Source organism: Chiloscyllium plagiosum, unplaced genomic scaffold (assembly GCF_037043375.1).
Source record: "Chiloscyllium plagiosum isolate Xiang-an unplaced genomic scaffold, Cpla_swu_hap1 HiC_scaffold_18, whole genome shotgun sequence".
In the NCBI taxonomy this organism is placed as follows: Eukaryota; Metazoa; Chordata; class Chondrichthyes; order Orectolobiformes; family Hemiscylliidae; genus Chiloscyllium; species Chiloscyllium plagiosum.
Genome location: NW_028270156.1, coordinates 51785261 through 51803726, shown reverse-complemented (window position 1 = coordinate 51803726; position 18466 = coordinate 51785261). Strand labels below are relative to the sequence as shown.

The 18466-nt window shown below is 39.0% G+C and overlaps 1 protein-coding gene across 5 annotated transcripts in view; it reads right to left on the bottom strand.

Annotated features, from left to right (window-relative positions):
* The window catches only part of LOC122557864 (synaptotagmin-7), a 688014-nt gene extending 670084 nt beyond the window's left edge, over nt 1-17930 (bottom strand). For all 5 annotated transcript variants that reach the window (XM_043706001.2, XM_043706003.2, XM_087996613.1 and 2 more), the window contains exon 1: nt 17727-17930. In XM_043706001.2, the coding sequence (XP_043561936.1) occupies nt 17727-17748 (22 nt within the window). In that variant the 5' untranslated portion in view covers nt 17749-17930. The remainder of the gene's footprint in view (nt 1-17726) is intronic.
* Between the last annotated feature and the right edge of the window lie 536 nt (nt 17931-18466).

Here is an 18466-nt window from a genome sequence, read left to right as displayed (position 1 = left end):
TTGTGCCATTAATTTCCAACTGTCACAACCAATTCCCTTGATATCCCAGTGGAATATCATGTGGGTGGGATGATGTACCCCTATTTGAATTGACCTGATGTTTTCCCTTCTCCCAACATTGTGGGACTTTGCAGCTGCTCTATTTGCTTGTTTCTCTTCTACTCCAGAGCTGATCAGATTCAAAGATGACCGGAGAAAGAACTAGAGATGATAGAAAGAAATGTTTTAACCTAGAATGATGTGCCTGAAAGGGTGGTGGAGGCAGATTCATCACCTTCTAATTTTATTTTTTCATGTTAAAAAGAAGGAAAGAAATTACATGGTTACTGAGAAAAATTAGAGAACTGATTAATAGATAACCTTAAAGAATCAGTACAGGTATAATAAGATTGATACCACCCTAATATACTATATCGCATGCTTCAATTGAAGTATCAATTTGAAACATCCCCAAAGGATAGCTTTTTACAATTTCTTTGCCATCATAAGGACAGGCACATAAAGATTCAGGAAGTTAATGCAATGTTCTATCATTATGATTGAACTACAGACGGAGTCCAAGTGGCTTTATGAAAGGAACATTGGATTTGACAAAACTTTCACTTTAGAGGATGCATAAGCAGGAGGAAAGTAGGATGCAAAATATTTGTATTTTCAAAAAGTATACCTAAGACCCCGTAAAAGAGGTTCTTGCACAAAATTTGAGCTCACGCCATTAGGGTGATATATATTAGAGAGAAAATTAGTTAATGGAGAGACAACAGATAGAATAAAAGAAGTCATTTTCAGATTGACACACTCTCGTTAGTGGACTAAAATAATGTTCTGTAATTGGGCCCAAACCCAATAATTTGCAATCTATATTCATGACACACAGGAAGGAACAAATATAGAGTAATTAAGCTAACTGACAAAACTAGATTAGATGAGTGGGCTCTTGTGGTGGGTATTGTCCCTACCTCTGGGCTGGATAGGCCAGGTTCAAGTCCCACCTGCTCCAGAGATGTGTATTAATATAGAGTCATACAACTGTACAGCATGAAAACAGACCCTTCAGTCCAACTCGTTCATGCCAACTAAATATCCTAAATTAATCTAGTCCCATTTGTCAGCATTTGGCCCATATCCCTCTAAACCCTTCCTATTCATGTACCCATCCAGATGCCTTTGAAACACTGTAATTGCACCAGCCTCCACCACTTCTTCTGGCAGCTTATTCCATACACATACCAACCTCTGTGTGAAAAGGTTGCCCCTTAGGTCCCTTTTAAATCTTTCCCCTTTCACCTTAAACCTATACCCTCTAGTTTGGGACTCCCCCACCCTAGAAGAATACCTTGGCTCTTTACTCTATCCATGCTCCTCATGATTTCATAAACCTCTATAAGGTCACCCTCAGTTTCTGACACACCAGGGAAAACAGCCCCAGCCTATTCAGCCTCTTCCTGTAGGTCAAACCCTGGCAACACATCCTTGTATCTCTGAACAACTTGATTAAAAATATCTCAAAGTTGGGTGAGAAACTGAACGGAGAACTTGAAGGCTACAAAACAATTCAGACAAGCCAACTGGATCAGCAAGAATGTGGCATATAGAATGTAATGTGGAGAAATTTGAATTTGACCACTTGGGTCTGAAGAATAAGAAAAGCAGAATATTTGTCGAATCGAGAGAGCTTGGAATTGTGGGACCACAGGTAACCTGAGATATGAATCAGATAAGTGTTATTGTGCAGCTGCAGCTAGCAATTAGGAGGCAAATGGCATCTTATAGCCTTATTACAAAGGGATAGAGGTAAGAATAAATAAGGGTAATTAAATTATACAAGTTCCTGGTGAGAGCACACCTACAGAATGTGCAATTTTGGTATAGCAATAAAATGCATTATAAGATGAGTTCAAGTTATACAAGTTATTTTCAAAGAATTAATATAACAAGGAGGAATTATTTCATTTGTTTTGAGAATGCAATGATCAATGAGATTGAGTTCTAGGATGAGAAGACTGCCCTACCAGGATAGATTGAGTGATTAGGCTCATATTCCCTCGAATTTAGGGGATAAGTAAATCAAAACACTTTAAGTTCTTAGCAGTTGATAGGGTAGATTCTGAGATGATGTTTCTCTTGACTGAACAGATCAGAATTAGGGAACCATAATTTCAGAAGAAAGGATTGGATACTAGAATTGAGATAAGGAAGAATATCTTCCAAGGTTGAGTGTCTTTACCAAGGGCAGTAAAAAAGTCTGTTCTTGAGTTTATTCAACTCTGAGATCAACAGTTTTGTTTGGGTACTAAGAGAATCTAGTAATGCAAACAAAGATAATTTGAAAAGGGTTGATAAGGTAAACCAACTATGATTTACTAAATGATGAAGAATGCAAAAGGGGCAGAATGGCCAAATCCCACTCATTTTCTTAATGTTAATCTCTATTTTGCAGCAAATTGTGATTATAGGCACATATATAAAAGATTTGAGGATTCAGTGTAAAAACGTTTTCTACATTTGTTCAATTCAGAAGAATTACTGCACTTAAAAATAATCAACTAACGTCACAATAGCTAGATGTCAATTTGTGCTCTGTAATCATCACATTTTGATTATACATAAAGCCCTGATTTTGATCTTTATCACATGAAACCTTTTTCTACAACAGAACACATGCAGAATATGCTAAGTTTAGAATTCTACTCTTAGGAGAGTAGAATTATGTCAACAACTTGGTTTATAAAAAAAATTCTCCAGTTATGAAAGCACTGCAAAATTCTAAAATGAAATATCTGTTCATGTTACTCTGTGTTAATACACGTGCTACCATTTTGTGGGCTTTGAAAGGTTATTTGGAAAAAAAATGGAAACTTAGTGAAAATGATTTGGAAAGGACTGGGTAACCCAGAAGTGTGCTTTAAATTTTACATCTAAATAAATGGAATATCCTCCCACCGCCTGTTATTGTGTGGGTGTATGCATATGATACGTGGAAACTCAACTGGCTCCACTCAACACCTGCTGTTTATAGCTGTAATTTGAAACTTGCTTCTACACTCCAGAAGAAACAATCTGACACATCAATCCAGCTTTAGTACATACTAACATATTTTGTCTCTCAAAAGGTCAAAGTCAAAGTAAACATCCTTCTCTGAATGTTAGTTTAATAGGAGCTATTTTATCTGAGATACTATCTTTACATTGTCATATGATCAATATTTATTTTATGCTGTACCCAAAAAACTATTAACTACTCTCAGTAACCAATTCCACACCCAAACATGTGGAGAACAGGATAAAAGGAGAAGAATTACTGTAATCTGGTTTATGTCCAGAACATATACGAACGCATTATTTCTACAACTGCCTTATAAATGCACACTTCAGTCACAAACATAATTCGCACCAATGACACAGGTTAACCTTTTAACTTCAAAATACAGCCAATTAAATTTAAAACTGTGAAAGGGTTTAAGAAGCATGTTGTAGAAAAGGTACAAAAACATTTTGTTTTAGTGGGGGAGGGGAGAAGGGTTATAGGGGAAATAAATATAAAACTAGTCACTGATAAATTCAACAGTGAATTCAGGGGAGACCTCTTTAGCTGGAAAACAGTTACAGCAATGGACTTCACTATAACATAGATAAATAGATAACAGAGAAAGAAATAGCATTTTATGCAATAGGGTTATATGAAGAGGGGTGGGAGGAAGCTCATGTGGAGCATCAACCCTGCTAATGGACTTGCTGAGCCAAATGGTCTGTCCCTGTGCTGCACAATCTACATAATTCTACAGAGATGGAAGCTAAGCCTCCTGAATCCTCACCAGTTTCCCTTAAGAGCAATCCAGCTAGATGGTAACTGCATGTGAACTTAAACACATAGGGCTCTTGCAGCAATGATATTGGGGCCAGGAGGTAAACAGGTTCAAGTTCTATCTGCCCTGCAATTGACATAGCCTATCTGAACAAGCTAATTTAAGAGATGTACAGATGGAGAGCATTGATTGGATGCTTACCTGGGAGCACAAATAAAAGCAAAACAAAGGATTCTTGTGATGCAGAAAGGAGCATCTCTAAACATCTTCAAACCATACCTGCCCTGGAAATGTGTCGTAATATGGTCTGAAAAGGTTGATTACAAGTTTCTATAAAGCAACATTAAAAACAATGTTGAGCACAGTTTGGAAATATTTTACTCTCAATAAATCTATCCCAGATGAAGTCTGGCCTTGGATTCTTCCTCCAACTGACTATCGGGAGTTTCACGAGTTTCACTCTGACCCTTCTCTGCTGTCTGCAAGATTCTCTCTTCAAGTACTTATTTTTGAAAGCAAAGACAGAATCTGCTTCCTCTACCATTTCAGACTGTGCTTTCCAGATTCTCATCAATCACTGTGCAGAAAGGTTCCTTTGGCTCTTTTGTCATGACTCCTTTTCCAATGGGAATAATTAATCTGTCGAGATAACTCTATTTTAAACACCTCTACCAAATCTCCTCCAAAGGAGGCAGGTAGGAATCACTCTGGTAAATACTTTCTACAACGCTCTAAAACCTTCGCTTCATTTCGAAAGTCTGGCACAAAACATTCCAATGATAGCTAAATCTGTTTTATCATAATTCCCTTTTTTAAACTATGTCTATATACACAAAGCCAAAGATTTTGTGTTTTCTCAACCTTCCTTATTGCTTTCAATGATTTGTTTTCATATATCTTGGAATCTGCATTGCTCTTCCCCTGCATCTATCCACAGTGCCAACTTCTACCCCATTGAATTACAAGGAGGATGATAGAAATCTTGCAATAATTATAAGTTTTGCCTCATCTGCAAAATTTGAAACTGTTCCAAGACCAAATAATTAATGTCATGAAAAACACTGGTCTTAGCACTGATCCTTGAGAAATCCCACCATATACCTTTCTTCTTTCCAAAATTCAACTATTGTATTCATCACTACTCCATTTTCTGTCCAATGTTCTTTACTGCAGCTCAACACTACCTCTCTTATTCCATAGATATTAATGTTGTTAGTAAGTTTATTCTATAGATATTTATCAAACATCTTTTGGGAGTCCATGTATATTACATCAATCATTTTGCCTTAGTAACCCTTTCTCGCCTCCATGAAATTTTCAGTGCCATATGGAATAAGGGGAATGTGGAATTAGGAGAGTTGTTTTCAGATGGGGCTAACACAAGACTGATGAGCTGAACGTCTGTGATCTAGCCATTCTTTGATCAAAAATTAGTTAAACATGATTTGCCTTTTTAAAAAATGCATTTCTGTTTTCTGTAATCAATCCACAATTACCTTTTGATTCTGAACCAGAAAATCATTCTTGCGTGCTAGTGAGGTTAAACTGATAGGTCTGTAGGTTTTGAGTTGATCCTTAGAGATATTTTTAATCAAACTGTTACAACACACCTCTGAACCAGATGGGACTTGAACCCAGACCTCCTGGGTAGAGATATTACCACAGCATCACAAAAATCAATATTTTGTTGAATATCAGGGTTACCACATTCTCACTACTTAGATATTTATTTAATTAATCCGTTCAGAGATGTAACTACACACCTCTAAATCAGTTGAGATGCCTCCTGGTTCAGTGGTAGGGACATTGCTATTGTACCACAAAAAAACTCCTTTTGTTTGAACAAGGGTGTAATATTTGCAACTTTCCAGTGTTCTAGAATCACCCATGTTTAAGCAAGCTTATGACCAGCACCTTCATAATTCATAACCTACTTCTCTCAACATCTATCTGAACCTGCTTTTTTGCCTATTTTCTAGTCCCACCTCTATCAAACTTTAGCCTAAATATTATCTTAAGTAGTTGCTTCATTTTGATTTTTTCAGTCATCTTCGGTAAATGGATATCTGTATAAAATACTCAAGTATGCCCTCTGCCTCTTTATATCAGTCTCCATTTTGGACTCCAACTGCTGCACTTTCCTTACTAACTTACTATTTATACGCCTATGGAAAACTTTCATGTTAGTTGTCAATTCCTTCTAATTCTCTTCCTTTACCATTTTTATTTCCCATTTAACTTCTACTCTGAACCTAGCTATATTCAAAAACCAAAACAGAAATTGCTGGAAAAAGACTCAGCAGGTCTGGCAGCATCTGTTGAGAGAATCACAGTTAAGGTTTCAGGACCAGTGACCCTTCTTCAGAAAAGTGTAGTATATTTAGCATGGTTCAAAAAATTATGAATCTAACATCTCTCCTGCACCTTTTTTTGCCTTAATCTTGCTCTATTTCCTTTGCCATTCACGGTGCTCTGATTTTGGCTGCCTTACCCTTTCACAATGTACATGAATCCTCTACTGAAAAGCTCACTCAACCGCAAACATTTTAACTACATTTTTTGCCCATCTATTTCTGACTTCAGCGATGCCTGTCTCTGAAAGCCAACAGTTATTGGATACACAACAATGAAGTCACTCAGAGTTCTTTTATCAATGGTTACTGGTGTACAAACTACCATAACATAACACTGAGATATCGCATCGGCTTCCTTCTGGATTGTTTGAATCCACAACAAACTCGCACGTTACCACTCAGGACCGTCTTTAGCTGGCCAAGCCTATAATCATCTCTGTGTCTTCGCCACACCTCCTGACGTGAGGTTTCCTCACTTCATTGAAATGTTTGGCCTCTGGAATTGTCACTGATCTTGGCATCTTTTTGGGCTACTTAGTTATCGTCTCTGTCCAGTGTACAATTTCATCCACCCTGCATATTTGAAATTGTTTGTTTTAGCTTGTCTTGGCCCAAGTAGTTTTACCATATATGGTCCAATCACCCTGCTCCAACTACATCATTATTTGGTCATCACTTTCTGCAGGGTCACTCTACCTGAGTGTTTAAACGTAATTCAACCCACTGTAAAGTTTTGTATGAGTTTTTATACTTCCAACCTTACTTAACAACAGTATGCTATAACCTCTTTTCAACTCGCAACCCTTTGAAATTAGTGTTATGTCAGCTAAATTGTGCTTTTTAGATTATTCCTTGCCCTTTCTATTGTTGATCTAAATCGTATGAAATGCTACAATCACTTTTCCTCTGTAGGCAACTACTCAATTTGATTGATTTCAAAACCAGCAAACCTCCCTTCCCGGTTAAGTCAGAAATATCTCAATGAAGGAAGTGTTCCTGAAAATGTGCAGAAGTGCTTTTCTTCTCTGCCCCGTACACCATATTACAGTCTAAACTAGAATAACTGAAGCTTTCATGCATGAAGCAGCCACTTTTTTCAAAGGTCAAAATACGATTGCTGCACCAGGACTGATGCTTTTCTTGTAATAATCAAGATTCTAACAGTTACAATAACCAAAGCTTTGACAAGTCAAGGTAAGAGAGTTGTCTAACATGGGAGATTCTGGTAACAAATTTCATATAACTACACTACGACGACACTAAACTTTGCTTTTTTTTTGGAAACCATTCCTGCTATTTGAATGTTTGCATCTGCTACAAACCTTTTGCTCTCTTAGTCTGCCTCACTTCCATTAAGCTTCATGAACACCAGCTGACCAAAAACTATCCTTCATATTCTATCCCGCTGTTGTTCATTCTGGACTCCAGGTGCTGCAGCACCTGCAGTTCAAAGTTCACATCCTCATGTGTAAGATCATTAATTGTATTACCCCTCCCCATCTCCAAACTCTTCCAGTTCTACCTTCTTCACAGAATTCTGCATCCCTCCAACTTTATCTGTTCCTCTTCCCTTCATCCTAGTCATCCAGGTCTTAATCTCTGGTAATCCCCTTCATAAACCTTTCTGCCTCCCCCTTTTCCTTTAAGAAATTGCTCAGAATTTACAACTTTGACTTGCTGCAGAAAGTTTTCCCATGGCTTGGCATTCATTTGTCCTTAAGACTTCTTTTCCATGTTACTGCTGCTGTGGCAATGCAAGTTATTTCACTGGACATTGTTTGGATGAGGAGGAGTATATAAATTCCTTTCCAATCAAATAACTCAAGAAAAAGCATTATAACTGACACATAATAGCAATTTTCATTTGAATATAATGATTTCTGAAGGTAACTAACTCTCTTCCACTCTTTACACAACGTAGTGAACAACCAAATCCAGCCAGAAATCACCAGAAATGGGAAGGCATCCGAGACAAAAAGAATAGGTTATATTTTGGATAAAGGCATTGATCTTTTTAAAAGCTGTAAACTCTGGGGAATCAATCACCTGTAAAAGGAGCTAGATGCTTCGTAACTTTGCCTTCCAACCAGCGAGTCATTTTTAATCAACCTGTTTGGAGATGTGATGACACACCCCTGGAGCAGGTGGGTCTTGAACCCCTGCCTCCTGGCTCAAAAATAAGGACACTACCACTGTACCCCCAGACTCTTCTTTCAGAACTGGTGTGGTAGGCTGAAAAGGGAGTACAGTAAGAATGTATCCAATGCTGAAGTTATGGCTTATACATGAAGAAAATAATAAGCAGAGGGTTATTTTATCAAAAGTTGCAGTTTACCAGCAGTACAGTGATGAAGGTGCTACCAAAATCACAGTGAAAGAGGTGTTATTTAGACCCTGGATGAGTTGAAAATTTATTTTTAAAAAAGATGGTACTAGAAAGGTCGGTTGTTCTTTTAGTTGATATGTCACCAGACCAGATCAGATGCATTTGAGCTGAGGGAAATCGGTCAAAGGTTGTAGCAGCATCTTCTCTCCTGTAATCATTTTATGATTCTCTGATCTAATGTGGTCCCTTGCTGGACAGATAGAACAATAAATGATGCAAGGTAGAAACTAGACATACCAGCCCAGGAATGGTATGACAGAAGATATTTGCATTTACAATTAAATTTAGTATAGCCGTAGCCACCCTAGTTGGGACAAGTAACTTTATCACTGCAAAATTCAGTTTTACAACCTATTTTGGCAATTGCATAAGGTTCCACTTCTATGGTAAGTTATTTTAGAATGCTTTGAAAGAAATGAAAATGGATGCTTACATTTCTAGTTCGCGCAGTACGTTCTACTTCTGTCCTTTCAACGTAGATGTGTGATTCTAACTGTACAGAGCCTAACCAGTGAGTTGGATTACATCCATTTAAATATATTTAATCCCATGTTACTTACCCCAATACCACATACATGATTTTTATCCTCCCTTTCACCAACAAAAACTTCATCACAAATAGCATACTAAATACATTATTGAAACAACAGCACACACCACTTTGAAACATATTGAAACTAAAATGTGATTGTTTATATAGCTGGTGATCACAAATTTGCAATCTTTAAGCATATTTGGAACCAAGTGGTGGGGAGCTCTCTCCAGGACACAATAAAATTGCATGCTGCTGACCAAAATTCAAACTGTTGTGGTCAGTCTTAAAGCTCTGTGAAACAATACAAGCCAAAGTCATATGGCATCATTGTTATGATGTTGATGTCAATGTTATTTTATAACAATAAAATTAACTCAAATCTCCTGACAAATACAATGAATGTCAATGATGTGCAAAATGTATACTTTCCCATTACCATCTGAAGATATCCCAATTCGGAGACTACATAAAAATCCTCACGAGAAAAAAGAAAGCTTGAAGTTGTTGAAAATCTAAAATCAGAAAATACTAGAAATAAACTGTCGATGTACTTTAAAAGGTTTTTTTTTCCAACTGGGGACTTCTATTTGAAATTTTAACTAAGCATTTATTTTGAGATGTCAATACACCTGCGATTTCTGATTTTTATTACACAAGCATCCACTTTTGTGTCTAACTTCATCACACTCATGGTTGTTTCTTACCTTCTCCTGAATCATTTAAAAAAAGTTTCATGAGCTCTTAGCTTCCATAATTAACATGTACAATTACGGAGTTCTGATTACATTTGACAACCATTTCAAAGACATAAACAAGTAATTCTACACTTAGCATGTCAGTAGTTATTTGGAAAGAGAAAAGGCAGATTTTTAAAATTTCATTTGGTGCCCTTACAACCAAAATTGGCTGTAGTCAGATCTGGAAGAAATGTTCACATTAAAAATCAATCTTATCTTACAACTGCTGAATGCCTGAGGATTTTCAGCAATTTTGATCATTGGCAGCCTTTACTTTTGTCACTCCCCAATACAGTTACAAATATTCCAAAAATTTCAAAGCACTTACATTTAACAGCCGCATTTGTTTTAAGATGTCTACAGCACATCATGTCATTTTAGGCAATATCAGCCCTAGACAATCCTGAAACTCAAGCAAATATAAATAGACAATGTCAAACACTTGTGAAACTCACATTGATTTATTATGGATGGATAAACAAAAAGGATTACAGTACACCGGCCAACTAATCTTTGATTCACCATGGACAAAGAGAGGCATTGTAACTCGATGAGTGTTAAACAAGTATTAAGTTCCTGATGAAGGGCTTATGCCTGAAACACTGACTCTCCTGTTCCTTGGATGCTGCCTGACCGGCTATGCTTTTCCAGCGCCATACTTTTTGACTCTGATCTCCAGCATCTGCAGCCCTCACTTTCTCCTAAGTATTGAATGGATCTCATTGATGATTCATTGTATTTTGTAAGCCGAGTTGAGACAACTCTGTATTGAGGCCTCGACTGACATTCACTTCTCGAACTTCAATCTCAATACTGACATCCAACCACTGTTCACAACTACCATCTTCAAACAATCCTCAACATTACTCTCATAACTTATTCAAAAGAAACGCAGCTGTTAAATCTAAGTGCTTCTCACACACCTGGTACCTTCACCCTAATCCACAACTATGTAAAATATTGATCTATAACAGAAATACATCAAGCCTTATTATTTAATATGCAGAATTTACATCTGATACTTTTGATTGCTTTAAGTCACTGGCATAATTAGTTATGTTTAGCAAAATGATTATTGACAAAATTGTGAAAAATGTTCTGATGAAACTGAACATGTATTGTAGACAGTCATTTAAAGGTAGATAAGTTAGCTTTGTGTTGGCTTATTTTCCTAAAGGTGATGCAGTTTAAAGTTCAGTGTACAGAACAATGATATTTTGGCATGTATGTTTAACTATTTCACTCTAAACCTTTTGCTGTATTGTGAGAAGATTGTCTGCCTATGAAGACCTAAAAAAAATGAGGAATGAACCAAAAGTGAAAAATGGCACAAAAGACAATTGTGTGAACTGAAAGCAAATCAAATGGCATCCAACAGTTGCAAAATTGTTTGTTCAGGTAGCTGCTGTGTACAATTATTGCCACTAGATGGCTCTAGTTCATCTCCAAAAATAGGTGTACTCATGACATCTAGTGGCAGATAAAAAATGTTGCAGCTTGTTCCCATGTAATAAAACTTACATTTAAAGAGAAAATAAATACAAATCTGAGAAATTTAGATAGCCTCATGACAACTGTAAAGTCCACAAACTCACGATGGATTTACACAAAAAAAAACACATTCTGTAGTAAATTCAATTTACATTTGCACATTCAAATATTAACTTTTATGCAAACTAATTTTCACAAGGAATAGAAAATGGAAGTGAATATTTCAATGTTTAAAATTATGTTATTAAGGCATAGTACTTTGATACTTGCAAGAAACTTTAACACCTCTATTTATTTGTATAGCAAAATAAAAGATAGAAGTTTTGGACTCCACATATATTAATATAATGGAATGGCTCAGTTTTGCAGTGGTAATGACAATGAAACTATTAGCCTCTCCCATTGTTATTGAACTGGAACCTACAGCAACTTTAGGATTACACACAGATCAAAACACTGTCAGTGATTCTATGCTTCTCTAACATTACCCCAGCCCATACAAGTCTCCAATGACTGGGAAATCTATTCATTGGGAGAATTTTCATTTTTACAACATTAGTCTCACTATAAAAGTTACGAGTAAAGTAGCTTTTTATTTGACATTTCTACCTTATACAACAGATACAGTAAAAACAAGAGTGTTCCTCCAGGATCAAGGGTGCTACATAGACAGCACAGACTATTTGTTGAATGAGAGCTAATTGGATTTTCTAACAGCGTAATAAGTTTATAATTACTGATAAATATCTTCAATTGTGCTGAATAAACTAAATTTGTGCACTATCAAATTTCTCCCTATGATTAAAAATGTGATTTAACTATTTAAGTCAAATTCATTTTAGTGTGTATGTTAATCCTATCATTTATTTAAGTTAAACATGATGCATTGTCAGCACTTAATTTCCTCATTTGCTGTATATCAATTTCAGAAGTGAATGCCCCCTTACCAATTTCCTAACATTGCTGCTGCACACCAAGACATCTCTTTGACTTGGTACCTGATTTGCTGTCAGGCAAGGAGGAAACCACGGAACATAGATTGCTGGATCTTTGCAGGCAAGCTTTGTGATGAACAAAGAAATGTCAGTTCATAACTTTTGCTATGTTTTGGAAGCAGAAGCAAAGAATAAATGCTTTACAGCTAAATTAGTGGAAGCTATATATATAGTGTAGTTACACTACAAGGTCCATAACACTGATATTATTTGGAATAAAATCTGATGTAAATTCCAAAAATACATTAAGCACAATGAGTCTTCCTACTGCCTCAAACCAGAACTCCAAATTCAATTTACACTTAACAACCAAAACTTTCATGCAAAACTGGGACCCTTTAAAATTGCTGTCACTTGCCTTCTCGAAAATGTCGATAAAGCATCACAGACTTACATCTGTGACTTGCTGCAGTTTGCAGTTGGGAGTGATTGCAAAGTCATCAATCTCCAGGCTCAAGTGTTATAATGGAATGGTTGTAGGCTTCACAATCATGGGGCAATCAAACAACTATCCTCCTTCTACACTCACTTATCTGCAGAAATGCACTTGCATCAAGAATTATTGGATAGCGAGCAGAAGCAGTCAGAAAAAGGTGGTCGATAATTCTTTTCAGAGTCAAAGTGTGGTGCTAGAAAAGCACAGCCGGTCAGACAGCATCCAAGGAGCAGGAGAGTTGACGTTCTAGCATGAGCTCTTCATTAGGAAACTGGGCAGTAGGGTGGCTCAGTAGTTAGCATTGCTGCCTCATAGCACCAGAGACCTGGGTTCGATTCCAACCTCAGGCAACTGGCTGTACAGAGTCTGCACGTTCTCCCGGTGTCTGCGTGGGTTTCCTTCGGGTGCTCTGGTTTCCTCCCACAATCCATAGATGTGCAGGTCAGGTGAATTGGCCATACTAAATTGCCTATAGTGTTCAGGGGTGTGTGCATTAGTAAGCGGTAAATGTAGAGTAGTGGGATATGGGAATGGATCCAGGTGGGATACTCCTGAGGTTGGTATGGTCTTGTTGGACTGAAGGGCCTGTTTTCACACTGTAGGGATTCTATGTGTATATATATCATTATATTAACAGATGACCTGGAGGTTATTGCTGGAAAGTTGTTTTTTTTAAGAAACTCAGCACAGATTACCATATTCGATTGAAAGACTTTCAGCATCTAATTACAAAACACTGAAGGAAGCTATTCAGCCCATTGCATCCCTGCTAAGCTGTTTGCAAAACCAATTCAATTTGTACAGTTCTTTTCCCCATAGCTCTACAAATGATTTCTAGTTGTATTATCACTAGACCATGAATCGATAGATCCAGGTAATTTTCTGGGCACTCTGCAATTGCAGAGGATGGAATTTGAATTCAAAAAAGAAAGTCTGGAATTGAGTCTTATGATGACCATGAAATATTGGCAATTGCCAGAGAAACCCATCTGGTTCAGTAATGTTCTTTTAGGAAGGTAACTACCACCAATACTTGGTTGGACCGAATGAGACATTGAACCCACAGAAATGCGGCTGACTCTGAACTGCTCTCTAGGCAATTAGGGATGGTCAAGCAAATGCTATTCTAGACAGCAACACCACACTTGTGAATGAAAAAAAAGTAAAACTGTCCAACTCCCTTTCAAAATTACTTCCACAACACACACACTCCAGGTCTTAACCATTCACAATGAAAAATAAAACTCTCTCATAATGAGTCTGGTTCTTGACTCTTCCATTAAAAAGTAAACAGTGTATCCAGGATTACTCTTCCAGGGGTACCATAGTGCTACTTAAGGCTTGAGGCATGCTGTGATGGTTTTCCTTCCTCCAATAGGTACAGTTTCAACTTCGCAAATCTATGTATGACTGAAGTGCCTCTTGCCAGGAACTATACTTGTAGACCTTTTCCATATCCTCTCCATTGCCTAGTGTGAACACACGGTGGTGAAACAGGAAGTTTTGCTATAGTTCCCGTAGCAGGTGCCATTTTTCCTTTCGTATTCTCTGTGCAAGTCTTACCGAACATGTTTTTTCCAAAGGTGTGCTTAAAATAAACTCCCAAAACTCCTGCTAAAACCTTAAACTTTTATTTCTAATGTTGTCAAGGAAATGAAGCGAAATTAATTTACTGTCATTAATCCCGACTCTGTCGGCCCTGTAGTTTTTTTTTAAAGAAAAAACAAACTAAGATGGGAAATAATTAAGAATCAATTGTCGTGAGTGTGGTTAAATGACTTGGGTGTAAACATTGCAGAGTGTTTGTTGTATTGAAATCCGGATCAATATGCTAATACCTTTCCCCGTCAATCCGGTGGTAGATTTATCCACACTGTTTAAGATAATGGGTTAATACTCAAGTCAGTCTCTGTTCCCCGTGGCAGGTAAAAGGCCTTTGAGAATACATGATCCAATGGTAGACATTGAAAAGCAACACCTGTGTTGCTGTTTGAAATAGACAACTCGCAAACAGATGAACTAGCAACAGGACGGAAAAGTAAATTGATCAAGGCCGCTTTTTGATGCATTTTTCAACCCCCAACATTTCGCATTGGCGATGTGACTCAGCAGGTGGCGAAAACACAATCATGTTTGTAAATCAGTTTGTATTAACGTTGGGGGGTGGGAGCAGAAATAAGTCCCGTCAGCATTACGCCGTCCTTATTTATACACACTTCAATCTGAATAGACCAAACATCCTGAGCAAAAACAATGGAAGTTACATATGGAGTGTAAAACATGGGAGAGTAACCTACGTTTATTCATTCCCCCCCCCAAGTAACGTCCGGACGCAGACACCAAAAATAGGCATTTGATCCTACAACAGTTCTGGTGTCATCAAACAAGGCCAAAAACAGTGAGTGTAATAAAGGTTTCTGGCCAACACTAGAAAGTGATCCATTTCTCGTTTCAATAGAACAGTCAGAGGCAATGACTTGCAATGCGTTGACTGCCACCGCTGAGCGGGTATTATTTCAGGTCAGTGCACCCTCGGCAGACCATGGTTTCCTTACGTGCCCCCGTGCATATTATCTGTTTAACGGCGGGGATTTAAGTTATTCTTGCAGGGCTAGTCTTTGCTTTTGAAGGTCAAGGCATGCAACACCGAACCAGCTCCCACTCCCGGCGCTCGCCACTACTCATTGTGCGAAGGGGACTGGCAACCTGTTTGACAGCCAAACGGTTAACCCTTCTCACTGCCAAGCAAGACTGAATGCAAATCCACGGCAGTGAAGTGCAGAGACCCTCTGGCTACCTGTCCTCTGTCCTTGAAGGACGTGTGCCGAATGGAAATCGCTCCAAGCCAGAGATCTCTCTGTGATCCCTTATCTGCCATTGCAATCATAGTAGATGCATACTTAAATGTCTACTGCTCGTAATATAAAGTGATAGCGTTCACTGGGTCGGGCTCATTGTTTCTAATTCTGTCCACTGTCAATCTTGTGTTCGCAAATGGAGACAGTGCTTCCTCTTCCCCACCCAGGCAACAACAGAAAATGGAGCACGGATTCCCTGCCGAACACATTGCACGCAAACACATGCACCTGCAGCACAAGCAGTTCATGGCATACGGCGGGACCCATGACTGAACAGGTAATCACTCACTCTCTCACACACACACACAAAAGGGAGCAGGTAGGCCAGTCTCCCAAGACCTTTATTCCAAATTGCGCCGCTGAAAGGTGTTTTAATCAACACGCGTTTGATTCATAGATAGGGAACAGGAGGGCGCCAGGTGTGGAAGATGCGGTTTGAAATCGAGCCTTGGATTGACGCTATTCTCCATTTGAAATCCTGGGACCGACTGGAACGATGCAAACTGGCCGTAGGAAGCAGGTCAGAAGGAAAGGCGCGGTTTGTACAGCATACCTTTAATAGCACAAGTGTGTGGGGTTGCGTAGGGTACTACTCCACCTCGACTTTTTCAATCTCTATAAAACTATTTAGTATAACGTTACTTACACTGTGTAAGATGTCTTACATTGGAAAATATACCTTGGCCACTAAGCGCTCGCTGTTTAAATACGCTGGGGTGGTGGGGAGTGGTAACTGTTGTAGAATATGTTCGTCTCATATCCGTGCAGAATCACTTTCAATATTTAAAATCCATTCGCTACTCATTGTAATGATAAGACCCATCGATAAATGCAATGAGTGTAATCGGCACAGAACCAGCGGCTGATGCATCTACGAAATGAATATTTGCTTAAGCCAATATCTAACCCATGTCTAAGTTCTTCGTATAGGTTTCTCCGTGTCAGGGAATATTTCCTCCTTCCAATAAAGGTGTTCGGTGAAGAAGGTTCAAAATGCCAGCATACGGAATTTACCTGTTAAGTGACATGTAACTCACGTAGAATTAACTGGAAGTACAAGATTTACTGCACAACATGGAAACAATAGGGGTTTTGCAAGTCCTTACACACTAACTTTTCTCCTCAATTAGGAAGACAATCACTATCCGAACACCCACTTTCAAAATACCAACTTCGTTGTACCTCTGTCTCGTTAAAATCGTAAAAAAAGTCAAATAATGTCCATCCTAAATCTACACCACTTTAGGTTTGTGCTATGACCTAGATGCGAAAAGAGAAAGGAAAAGAAAAAAAAAGTATTGTTCCAGAAGCTGCCTCATATCTACTGACCTTGAAAATGAAGATGTGGAGGACAATTCTAATGTAAAATAATGTTAAAAGATGGACGGGGCGAAGAGAGATAAATTTTGCACTTGCACAGACTGAAGCACCAAAAGAACCGAAACCAAAGAAGGAATCTGGCAAGAATCTAAATGGAAAGATGAATTGATGTGTGCAGGCGATCCAAAAACTGGTTAAACTGCAGGCGTCAAATCCAATGGGCTCGATTTAAAACAAGTGTAACCGCGAAATCTCAACAATATAACAGACCTGCTGAACAAGACGAGCCAGAGCCACACAGCAATAAGGTAACTGACAAAGATTAATGGTCAAAGTCCATACACACAAAAGGACATAACAGACAAAAGCATCACATTAACTGGTCATTGTTTCCTTCCTGTAGAACACCAACTCATTATTGACGGTCGTGATATCTCTCTGCCTCGACGTAAAAGCCGAGTGCGTTGTGCTAGCGGCAAGTCAACCACTCCTGGGTATGGGTTCATTTTTTTTGTTTTCAACTTCCCGAATTAAAAAAAAAGCTCGCGCTCCCTCTCCTTACACAACCCCAGCGAGGAGATTCCTTCCAGCGGACAAAACAAAAAAAAACAGAAGTGTCTCTGAAACATCTTGGCAGAACACAGCAGCCGACACGAAGCTGACTTTAAAACGCGACAGGTTGACTGAGGAAGATAACTGCAGCCACAAAACAAGCAGCAAAACAAAACGAAAAAGCCTGTTCCATTGTCAACCAAACACCAAACCGCTGCAACCTTTAAAGAGAATCACTTAATTTCCACCTCCCTACCTTTCGGAGTGTCCTTGAGCATTTTTATTTCTCTCCGGAGTAAGTGTCCGCGGTTTTTGTTTTGTTAATTTTTCCTCCGTGCACAATAAAAGCGAGGAATCAGAGAGCGGCGTGTTGCATTTTTTTGTGTGTATACATATATAAAAGAGAGAAAGAACACAGAGGGGGACGCGGGGCTGCTGGAGCAGCCTCCTGCAAACACAGACTTTCTCTGACTGACTGCCTGCCTGCCTCCCGCCCGCTCGCTCGCTCCCACGCGCTGACAACACTGCCACACTCCGGCTGCTCGCGCCACACTCTCCGCGGTCACGCAGCCAGCGGCGACGCGCGCTCACAGCACCCGCGCGCCGCCAGCCAGCGCGCGCGCACCGCCAAGGGAAAGTGGCTGAGACGTTCGCGAGACATTAGTTCCCTCCCCAGGTAGGAGGTAGAGAGCGAGAGTGGCGCTTCCTTGTGTGTGCACAAGCCGATGTGCTGTGGCTGAGCCTGGGTGATGTATCACTGCATATGCAGCACACTTTCCTTTTGTAAACCATCTCTTTCCCCCATCACCACCACCATCATCATCTTTTTAAATCCTCTTTTGAGTTATTTTCTCTTCGGGTCATCAAGTGGGTTTGTCGCCGCCGCTGCAGCTGTCGCTCCCCATTCCTCCCTCCCCTAGGGTCCCCGGAGTCTAACCGAGAGCGGGTTGGCTGCCCAAAATCATTCATAGGATGTGGATGATCTCAGGTGCAACA